Source organism: Phallusia mammillata, chromosome 3, assembly GCF_965637545.1.
Source record: "Phallusia mammillata chromosome 3, kaPhaMamm4.hap1.1, whole genome shotgun sequence".
Lineage (NCBI taxonomy): Eukaryota > Metazoa > Chordata > Ascidiacea > Phlebobranchia > Ascidiidae > Phallusia > Phallusia mammillata.
In genome coordinates, this window is record NC_137254.1 from 23,770,801 (window position 1) to 23,781,830 (window position 11,030).

The window sequence follows — 11,030 nt, forward strand, 5'->3', positions numbered from 1 at the left end:
ACACAATTCGCAATGGAGAAAAAATCTATTTTTAAATAATCGAAATGTTGCGGAGTTTGGGCAAAAAAAATTATGCAACGCCATAGAAACTGTTGCTGATATGTTAGCGAGCGGCGATGCGCGAATTAGCAACATTTTTTGTTCCGTCGAAAACCTATCATGTCAATGAATCATTGCTCACGGGGGCTGTCTTTCACCTAAAAGCACATTGCTTTGCACAAGCTCCGAGCTATATCTTTTCATAATAAATAAAAAAGATTAGTTGGGCAACGGCGTCGATGTTCTACACGCGATGGGGATTAAAAGGCTGTCAGTTGAAAATTTCATGAATTAATAATGACCTCCTCTTAACGCCACCACCAAGTATGGCGTTCCTCAGTGAATGACAGTGAACTTCCAAACGAGTTCATAACAGTTTTGCAACTTCAAAATAGGCCAAAAATTCTAATATTTCTAGATTTGTGTGGGAAGGCCTTTGAACGCTGGATAATGGTAAAATATTGAGACCTCATTTTTTCTCTTTACTTCGCCAGCACCATCGGAAAAATATTCCCACCGATTCAGATAGTGATAAAATCAGGTTCAGGAGAGGCAGAACGGCATTAGAAAAAGTCATATGTAAAAAATAGCAAACAAAGTTCGTGATAATCAATAATTCGTGCAAAGACATAAACGTGTTAAAGTAAGGTCTTTCAGGGATGGGCATCACGATTTTATTTCACTAATTTTGTTAGATAGTTAAATCGTTGGATGTCATAAACAAATAAATTGATTTGAGAGGCGGTAGTTCCTTTAACGCATCGACAGACTCAGTTGTTATATCTGATTTGAGCAATGAGTTTTTGTCGCAATTGCTTTAATTCTTTGTGTCGCAGTTGTTGTCCCGGTAGTAGTTGTACAACTAAATCAGAAGATAACGAAGACCAAGTCATGTCAAAGGTAAGGAAAAACACATGTGTATGTTTTTGTAAAGATGTATATGAATCTTTATGTTAACATAAAACAAGCATATAGGAATAACTTTATGACGTACGTATATTTTCATTTGGGTGGCAGGTAAACTAAATGAATGTTAAAACGCAAATAATGTATGGTACCAAATAGAATGACCTGTCTTGCCATTCACAGTTTGCGACATTAATTATATCAACAAGCAAGACAACTTAAAACTGAACGTGCTTTAATTGTCTTGCAAAAAGCTTCTTACCTACAAAAAGTGGTTTATGTCCTTAACACCCAAAGCAAATTGACAATAAATTAAAAACTTTTAAACTTCAATTCTCCTATGAAATTGCCGCTTGTGAAGTTGACTTAGGATAAAACTCATATTTTTGCGCAAATGAGAACCGACATCAGACGCTTTTGGTACATGAAATTTCACATGAGATTTTGGAGTCTTTTCAGTACGAGTATGATGTATATGCGATCTTTTCAAAGGTCACTATGCAGGCAGACTGTGACCGCGCGACTTAAATTGGGAACAATTGGCCGAGAACGAAGCGCAAAGTTCCGGCTTTACAGCCCCAAGGACGGTTCAATGAGTGATTGACATGAAAGAACGTATTGAGAAACAATCGCTTGATGCGGTATTAGGGTCCAACAAACTACTGAACCGGTTTGACAAGTGCAAATAAATGTTTAAAGAAACATAGTAGTTTGACACTTGGCACAAATCAAGGCACATGGCTGGTCCAAGGAAGTTTAAAATCATTTTTCGCACACAAAACAGCTTTGTACTCTTACTGTAGTAAACTTATACGTAAAACAAAGAGAAATTGATATAGCAATATAACTTTACCAAACGATTCAACGAAAACATGCATATAAACTGAGGTGTGCAGCAATTGTGGCTGTACATACCCTATTATCTTTCCCCGCATTTTTTGTTGCAATACAGCAAAATACAAGAGTAATGTTTTTTTCAGATTATTCTTTACGAGCATGCAAACTTTAAGGGGGAGAAGCTCGAGCTCACTGCGGCCTGCGCGAAACTCGGTGACCACGGTTTCAACGACAAAGTTTCGTCGATCAAGGTTGAAGGAGGAAAGTAAGACAATAAAGTATTCAGCTCGTATTTGAAAAGATCGCACACCAAAACCAAGACTCTAGTTGGCCGGAAAACATAGATTTCAAAATGTCTGTTTATATCAACACAATGCAGCAAACTCTTTACCAATTATAATTGTAAAAAAACATTTAAAACTTTCCAAATAAAATATAATTTAAGCAGGACATACGAAAACCATAAACATTGAATGTCTGCTTCAAGTATATTCACGTGATTAGTGATAGGCGTGGCTCGAACTATAGGCGCTGTTAAAATGCTTTGAATAATCAATAAGCCCTACCCAGCATGAATTGCCGAATTATTGACTTTACTATCGCTTCAATGATATGTGGGCACTATCACGGCTTATATAGAGGCATTACCAGAGTCACGATGCAAAATGTGGCCACACTACTATCGATTGACGTCATTCCAAAGCTCGTGCAGTCCAATAATGAGTTTACAACTAAGTGTCTATAAAATTTTGTTGATAGACAACAGAATATTTAAAATTGATCAACTAAAACCGTGCAACTCCTAATGCATTGAAGACGTAGCCCGATTTAAATATTATTAGTGAAACCTGACGGCGGACACCTTTCGCACCTTCACAAAATGACTCGAAATTTGAGAGGACTGTCTCAACTGCCAACAGAATCAGTCAGTAAATTAGAAAGTAGGAATATATATTTCGCCTAATAATGGCATCATCAGTTCCTGAAAAACGCAATAGATCAACACCAATATATCAAGAATGTAAAACAAACACAATGTTCTAAGCAACTCAACAACGCGATTGTCGCCAAACACAAAATCGTTAAAAACCTTGCAAAATGAATTGCACATCATATTTGAACATTTGATTGAATGGTTTCGTATTCGACTGTACTTCAATTTATAGGAAAATAGTATTCATTAGATAAACAGCATCGGCCCGAAAAGTATTATTTTGGTGGCAAAAAGGGGGCTGATAAAAAGCAAAGGTTCGAAAATCGTTGTTTAGCATTCTTAACCCTTATTTCCATTTTGTGCAGCTGGACCGTCTACGATCATGTAAACTATGGTGAACCGGGGTACGATCTTGCACCAGGGGAATACCCAACCTGGGACGCTTGGGGCGGCAAAAATGACGAAATCTCGTCGGCGAAACCCACCGATTAAAGAGAAGAAACAGTCCACCATATAACTGTATATTAATTAAACATGTAGCGTCAATTGGTTATCACTTTGCTGAATTTGCCTTTCGACTTCCGTACCAAAGTCAATAAAATTTGCATTAAATGTGATTTGTTTACTAAGATAAAATGTTGCAGTCCAAAAACAGTTTTTCTGACAAAACAGATTGCAAAAAGAAATATTTTTACTTTTTCGTCATAATATGAGCTTTACCAGCGGTGAAGTTTTTTCTTAAAATTTCTCTAATCGTTTACCAGTTTTTTATTGTTACTATGATACTAGTAAGGTAATTAACATATAACTATTTTGAAAGTAAGATGAGTTTTATTTAAAACTTTGTTGACAATTTGAAAATCACTTTGGGCAACGCGCTTTGGTAATTTTTTATAGCCTTGCAGATTACCAAGTGGGAACCGTGATCGGTTTTTATTTCTAAATATGGTCTATAACTCTAAACTCTAAGACCATTCGTTCAACTACTTGCACAAGATCAATGCGTTATACTTTGTTCAAAAATAAATTTACTGCAACCAGGCGGTTAACTATCACCAATATATAGTCGGAGCTGTAAGCAATATTGTCGTATGTTGTGGTTGTTTACAAAAGTTCATTTTTTTGCTTTCAATTCAACTTAAAATGTCTTTAAAGCAATATGCACTCAAATCTTTTAAACGATAAAATTTTGCAAAAATCTGCACGACAACACACGTACCCCAATGCTGCAAAACACGGAAGAAATAACGGTTTGAAGGGGGCATTCTGATTAATTAGTATTTCGGTATTAATCGTCTCGTTGTTCGTTCTAAATGACTAGACGTGGTATTACTTGCTTTTCCGGAATTTCTTACTCCCTGAGTGACTTAGATAACGTTTTATGATTCTAATGTCACGATAAGGGCGTTTATCACGGTCTGGGTTTGAATCTTAAAACTGAATAAACAACAAACGCTCTAAAATTATTATATTATTGATCTTGGGACCAGTTCAAGCAAAGTGATAGCTATCACATCATGAAACATATTGCATCGGATTCCATGAAATTATTAACAGGTGTATTTGGTAGTTTTCATAGTGTAGTAACTTAAAACATCGATAAAAAAATAAAAAAAAGTTTCTCCAGATATATTTTTTGTATAAGATTCGGGTACAGTTCATTTTTTCAGAGGACTGGAGGTCAATTTTTGCGCTGAAGTTTTCTGCTCAAACTGTGGTTAGTATCCATGCCTGAACAATGCATAAGAGGGTCCAGAAAAAACCCGCTTTAGGGTGAGCAACAAACTCGGAAAAAACATGCCTAATTGGTCCAGGAACCCTGTTCCACACATTTCAAACACCCATTAAAGAACTGATCGGTATTCCTATTCGGAAACGTCCTGGATTCGAACCCGACAAAATTGAAAATATGAATTACTTTTAGGCTTTTGAGTTTGTGTTTCGACGTATCCAGACAATTTGTGGCTGGGTGTGCTCGATGCTGGGTAAAATATTTCCAGTGTAGCGTTCATGATAATAATGTGTACAATGTTTACATTAACACGAGCCTTTTGTGTGCGAGAATGTTGCACACCACGTTCGGGATATGCTCAACCTCATTATCACGGGTTATAAAGAGTTAATGTTTCCGTCATCGTGCTATGTATAAGAAATCTTGAATCACTGCATGGTTCTAAAAATTCTGGAGATAGACAAGGTGCTTATTCTTTATAACGCATGTTTCCGTTGCTATTTCTGTCGCTTCCGCCCTGAGTTGCATGTAGGCAGCGTGCTTATTCGTTTCCGTTTTTTTGTGAATAAAAACCGACGTAAAAGCGCTTAATTCGTCGGCAACGATTCAGGTTCCAAGCTATTGCATTGCAGCAGTTTGTGTAAAGAGAGACGCGTGAAAGGTTTTAAAGACAAATGGACATAAACCGTTTTACGCTTAACGCCGCACCAACGCTTTCAGTAAAATAAGCAAGTATCAGTGCCACGCACTCTCATAATGTAAAAAAGCATTTCGATTGAAGAAAAAGATGAAAATAATAATTCTATTTTTTGTTTTAGTAAAGCAAATTTTGAAAATTGTACTGGTTTGTTCATAGCACCGAATACAAATTCATCATGTAAAAGGTAAGAACGATTTCATTTATTGCTGCCTATTAAAAATCATAGCAATTCCGGATAGAGAAAATATTAACCACAAAGGCGCAAATTAACGTGTGTTTTTCAAAATTCGAAAATTGCAATGCGGTTATCTTGAAGACACCATAGTAGAAAGATGTGTTGTTTTTCAGATTACTCTTTACGCAGATGCCAACTTTGGTGGAAGAACGCTCGTAAGACTACCGCATGTAACTACACTGGCATGTTCGGCATGAATGACAATGCGTCGTCCATTAAAGTGGAGGGAGAGCCGTACGTACAACTGAACATTTTTGAATACTATTTTGCCAGTTGATATATTTCACGCAAAAACTTACGTTATAATGTATTCGTAACTTGTGCCGGCTACTTTGTAATTACCTAAATTAATGTGTGTTGATGTGTGTAATAACGAACGTGTACTTGTGTGTTTCAGATGGGCTGTCTACGAACACTCAAACTACACGGGTACGAAATACATTCTAAACCCTGGAGAATACGCAAGCTGGACAGACTGGGGTGGCGCAAACGACCAAATATCATCCGTGAAACCAGCTCCTATGTAATGGTTCGGAACGAGATTTTTTTTTGTAACATAATTTTTGTTAGCATAGGTAACGGTTTCTAACGACCACATAATGTTACAATTTTTGTTCGGAACATATTTTTTCAAGTCAACGAAAAACCGTTAGATGGAGGTAGAGGTCTGCAAATTTTAGCATTCAAACCGCACAGCTAAATTAATTTTATGTGTTTATTAGTTCGGAATTTTGATGAAGTAAAAGTTTTCAATGGGAAAATGGGGCTTAGGGATTCAACAACAATGTTGCAAAAGAACATTGGAAACATTCAATAGTAAAATGGGGATTAGGGCTTCAACAACAAAGTTGCAAAAAGAACATACAGCGATGAAAATCAATGATTAATTACAAAAAATGGGAAGTGAACACCGAACATTGGAAACATTCAATAGTAAAATGGGGCTTCGGGCTTCAACAACATTGTTGCAAAAAGAACATACAGCGATGAAAATAAATGATTAATTACAAAAAAAGGAAAGTGAACACCAAAAATTGGAATCATTCAATAGTAAAATGGGGTTTAGGGCTCCAACAACAAAGTTGCAAAAAGAACATTGGAAACATTCAATATTAAAATTGGGCTTCGGGCTTCAACAACATTGTTGCAAAAAGAACATACAGCGATGAAAATAAATGATTAATTACAAAAAAAGGAAAGTGAACACCAAAAATTGGAATCATTCAATAGTAAAATGGGGTTTAGGGCTCCAACAACAAAGTTGCAAAAAGAACATTGGAAACATTCAATATTAAAATTGGGCTTCGGGCTTCAACAACATTGTTGCAAAAAGAACATACAGCGATGAAAATGAATGATTATGCACAAAAAAGGGAAGTGAACACCGAAAATTGAAATCATTCAATAGTAAAATGGGGTTTAGGGCTCCAACAACAAAGTTGCAAAAAGAACATACAGCGATGAAAATAAATGATTAATTACAAAAAAGGGAAGTGAACACCGAACATTGGAAACATTCAATAGTAAAATTGGGCTTCGGGCTTCAACAACATTGTTGCAAAAAGAACATACAGCGATGAAAACAAATGATTAATTACAAAAAAAGGAAAGTGAACACCGAACATTGGAAACATTCAATAGTAAAATGGGGCTTAGGGCTTCAACAACATTGTTGCAAAAAGAACATACAGCGATGAAAATAAATAATTAATTGCAAAAAAAGGGAAGTGAACACCCAACATTGGAAACATTCAGTAGTAAAATGGGGTTTAGGGCTTCAACAACATTGTTGCAAAAAGAACATACAGCAATGAAAATCAATGATTATGCACAAAAAAGGGAAGTGAACACCCAACATTGGAAACATTCAATGGTAAAATGGGGCTTAGGGCTTCAACAACATTGTTGCAAAAAGAACATACAGCGATGAAAATAAATGATTAATTGCAAAAAAAGGGAAGTGAACACCGAAAATTGAAATCATTCAATATTAAAATTGGGCTTAGGGCTTCAACAACATTGTTGCAAAAAGAACATACAGTGATGAAAATAAATGATTATGCACAAAAAAAGGGAAGTGAACACCGAAAATTGAAATCATTCAATATTAAAATTGGGCTTAGGGCTTCAACAACATTGTTGCAAAAAGAACATACAGCGATGAAAATAAATGATTATGTACAAACAAAGGGAAGTGAACACCGAACATTGGAAACATTCAATAGTAAAATGGGGCTTAGGGCTTCAACAACATTGTTGCAAAAAGAACATACAGCGATGAAAATAAATGATTATGTACAAACAAAGGGAAGTGAACACCGAACATTGGAAACATTCAATAGTAAAATGGGGCTTAGGGCTTCAACAACATTGTTGCAAAAAGAACATACAGCGATGAAAATAAATGATTATGTACAAACAAAGGGAAGTGAACACCGAACATTGGAAACATTCAATAGTAAAATGGGGCTTCGGGCTTCAACAACAAAGTTGCAAAAAGAACATTGGAAACATTCAATAGTAAAATGGGGCTTAGGGCTTCAACAACATTGTTGCAAAAAGAACATACAGCGATGAAAATAAATAATTATTTACAAAAATAATGAAAATGAACACTGAACATTGGAAAGATTCACTAAGATAATAAGGTTAATGACAATGCAAAACAGAAATGCAATGATTTTAAGTTTCCAAAATAGCTTGGGACATGTAAAATGTAAGTAAATGTATGTTTGTTTTGCAGTCAATAAATTAGGTAATTTTAAAGCTGCATCACAGACTATCAACTACAGTGAGAAACATGAATAGAAAATATATGAATAGAAAAAAGTTATTTTACAGAAACAATGTAACTGCATGACATGTTATTTTAAATAATTTAGAAAAGTCTTCTCTTTTTTGGTGATGCTTCAGAATCTGAGCTGCATTTTTCTTTAGTTGGTGTACCTGGAAGTAGACAAAAAAATATTAATATTTCTTGGAAAGATTGCAATTTTATATTATTTCATGTACGTTTAATGGGATGTCATTAGGCTGTTACAATTATCCTACTTGTATCTGGTATTACTAAGCTTTAAAAAGTTCAAGTCTGGTAAACTTACATAGCGACTGTTGGATTCTTTTAGCTTTGTAAAACAGCTTGTCTGCTGGCCACCTCGCTTTGCATAAACCACGTTCAGGAATTTGAGAGAAGTCTTTAAATTTCATGTTGTCCAATGTTTTTAAGTCAGAGATTCGAAAAATTTGTAAAACTTCATTATTGTCCACAAACTGAACCATTATATACAATGATTCATCTGGAACATAATATAAATAATTGTAAATACAATTATAACTGCCATGACTTGGACTATAACAACTTCAATGCACTATGTTCAGAGGTAGTTCATGACAGCGATTGGTTGCAATCAAGCAAACTTGTCAGTTATTAAAATTGCATTGAAATAAATAAAATACTAAAAGCAAAAAACGCAAGCCTACCAGTGCTGAGTTTTTGATTTTCTGACGTTGTGGTTGCGATTGTTCCTCCACTTTCTGTGACACATTAAATGAAATTAGACAAGTATAATTTTAAGTTAGTGCAAAATAAGCGTAACTCTAAAAATAACGAAGTCAATATATTTGACATAACAGTCAAAATTCTTGCAGAGTTTAGTTTAAAATTTCCTTCTTAGTGCAGGAAGATGCTTGAGTTGTGACTCTTATGTCAAATTTATTGGCATTGATAATGTAATATAAAGTTAGATTACAGCCCCAATGGTCATTATGGAATGACTGTATAGGTGGCAAGCACACCATGTACAACTAGAGTGCTTACTTATAACATGTGAATGCCTGTCTAACATTGATTGTAGTATGTAAGTCATATACATACCAGATCCTGACGACTCATGATCCGGTTGAGATTGAGATATATCTTCTGTACAAAACAAACAACTATTTAATATCATATTAAAACATACTTATATCATCTAGAACAGTGCTTCCCAACCTTTTCCAGCTCACGGCCCACTTTAAAAAACAATTTGTTTTGGCGGACCACCGTTTAATATTGCCACAAAACCACGATGGAAAAAGAGCTAAAATTAAGAACGAAAAATAATAACCGCACAAGCAATACGTCTGTTAATGTGAAGCCTCAGCTTGCTGGTTCGATATGATGAGATCAAGTCGGAGTTTATTGGGAGATAAGCTCACATATCAGTGCTGTTTCGTGTCTTCGATTTCGTTATAGTTACTAATACAAGTATAGTGTTGTGATGCGACAATTGCAGTTTAGGTACTGTTATGACGTAACAATTGCAGTTTGTTTGTGTGATAAAGCTTTTTTAACGTGAAATCTTTCATGCATTCATAGTAACTATAATATTATATTTTAGAGAAATATAGTTAAACTTGAAAGTACGGTCACACGAACTGTGTAACTTTTTTGAACTTCTGTATTGGTATGGTAATAGTTTGAAAAGCTTCGCGGCCCACCAGAAAGAACATCGTGGACCACCAGTGGGCCGCGGCCCACCGGTTGGGAAGCGCTGATCTAGAATATAATGATGAAAAGGATTTAACTGACCAAATTGCGAAACAAAAACTTTTGAAGAAAAATCCTGTAGGGTAGCTGAAAATGAATTGGTAACCGGGTGCTTACTTGAAACCACCTCCTCCATGCTTTTTGAACTTCTGCTGGAGCATCTTGCATTTTGGTTGTTATTACTTTTCTGACATCAGTTGCTGAAACTGCCATTTATGTTGATAGAAACCAGTTTGAAAAGCCTATTGAATGTAGTGGCTTCCATTTCAGCACCAGCAGTAACCAATGATGGAAAAGCTTGAGATTTCTCTCCCGGCTTATGTTTCAAAAAAGTCCATGCATGGTTAGATGCAACCTTGAGGTGATCATATTTAAGTTTGGACAAAACAATTCAACCATGTCGATTTTGTTCTTTCTGCTTTTCAACTAAAATTGAAAAATTCCTTGGGCAGTTTCCTCTTTTCCTAACAGTTCATCTCGCCTCATTCCTCTAAATACTCCACCCCTGCATCCTAGTCTGCATATAATGTCCATTTTCTGTCCATTTTCCTGTCCATTTCTTTTGTGATCTTGTTGTATTCATATTGCAACATTGCTTTCTTTGGTGTGTCGAAATCCTTAAGCTTCTTTCTACTTTTTCTTTTACATATTGTTCACGTTTCTCTTTCTGTTTCTTTCTGAATTTGTGGTAGATGACGCAACGGAGCGTAGGCTTTTACAGTGACAATAAGTGCTGAATCAGCAAGTTGCATATTGTTGACTCATCAATTATTGTCAAGACGTCCCATAGCTAGTTCAAAATGATTCTAAAGAATATATTCCTTTTTTTGCAACATTAGCTATAGCATTTACAAAAGTTGTAACAAAAGGTGTGTTACAAAACGATAAAATACTTTGGTTGGTAAATTATTGCTTCCATTCCAATCAAAATTACACACATCAAGGTACAATGAACATAAAACAAAACAAACACGAAACAGTGATAGATTTCATCATTTTAATAGAATACATAACACATCACTAGATAACGTACACCCATATTTTGCACATGGCTTTAAATGATTTTGTTAAAAGTGCTACAAAAGTGATCCTTTCTGTTGTTGTTCTAATCTTTGGCAA

General features: G+C 35.3%; 2 protein-coding genes across 4 annotated transcripts; one reads left to right on the forward strand and one right to left on the reverse strand.

Annotated features, from left to right (window-relative positions):
- The first annotated feature begins 880 nt into the window (after positions 1–880).
- On the forward strand, positions 881–3,304 carry LOC145220502 (beta/gamma-crystallin-like). The gene is made up of 3 exons (XM_080087717.1): positions 881–939; positions 1,926–2,047; positions 3,082–3,304. The coding sequence occupies exons 1-3, from the start codon at positions 931–933 to the stop codon at positions 3,206–3,208; spliced, it is 258 nt and encodes an 85-aa protein (XP_079943843.1). The 5' UTR covers positions 881–930; the 3' UTR covers positions 3,209–3,304.
- Positions 3,305–6,084: 2,780 nt separating this feature from the next.
- LOC145219231 (uncharacterized) lies at positions 6,085–10,105 on the reverse strand. 3 transcript variants are annotated; one of them, XM_080086622.1, is made up of 5 exons: positions 10,029–10,105; positions 9,258–9,302; positions 8,864–8,917; positions 8,485–8,679; positions 6,085–8,329 (listed from the first exon to the last, which is right to left on the reverse strand). In XM_080086622.1, the coding sequence occupies exons 1-5, from the start codon at positions 10,045–10,047 to the stop codon at positions 8,262–8,264; spliced, it is 381 nt and encodes a 126-aa protein (XP_079942748.1). In that variant the 5' UTR covers positions 10,048–10,105; the 3' UTR covers positions 6,085–8,261. The 3 variants fall into 3 exon arrangements, with proteins under 3 accessions (XP_079942748.1, XP_079942747.1, XP_079942749.1); XM_080086621.1 differs by having other exon boundaries at positions 9,258–10,075; XM_080086623.1 differs by lacking the exons at positions 9,258–9,302; positions 10,029–10,105 and adding an exon at positions 9,201–9,237.
- Between the last annotated feature and the right edge of the window lie 925 nt (positions 10,106–11,030).

What these genes read in the sequence shown, in the direction of transcription:
- LOC145220502 (XM_080087717.1), top strand. An exon ending in ATCAAGGTTGAAGGAGGAAA is followed by an intron (nt 2,048 to 3,081) that starts GTAAGACAATAA and finishes CATTTTGTGCAG; the next exon opens with CTGGACCGTCTACGATCATG.
- LOC145219231 (XM_080086621.1), bottom strand. Translation starts at nt 9,333, where the DNA reads ATGATATTAAATAGTTGTTTGTTTTGTACAGAAGATATATCTCAATCT. An exon ending in TCATGAGTCGTCAGGATCTG is followed by an intron (nt 8,918 to 9,257) that starts GTATGTATATGA and finishes AATGTGTCACAG; the next exon opens with AAAGTGGAGGAACAATCGCA. An exon ending in AAGAATCCAACAGTCGCTAT is followed by an intron (nt 8,330 to 8,484) that starts GTAAGTTTACCA and finishes GTCTACTTCCAG; the next exon opens with GTACACCAACTAAAGAAAAA.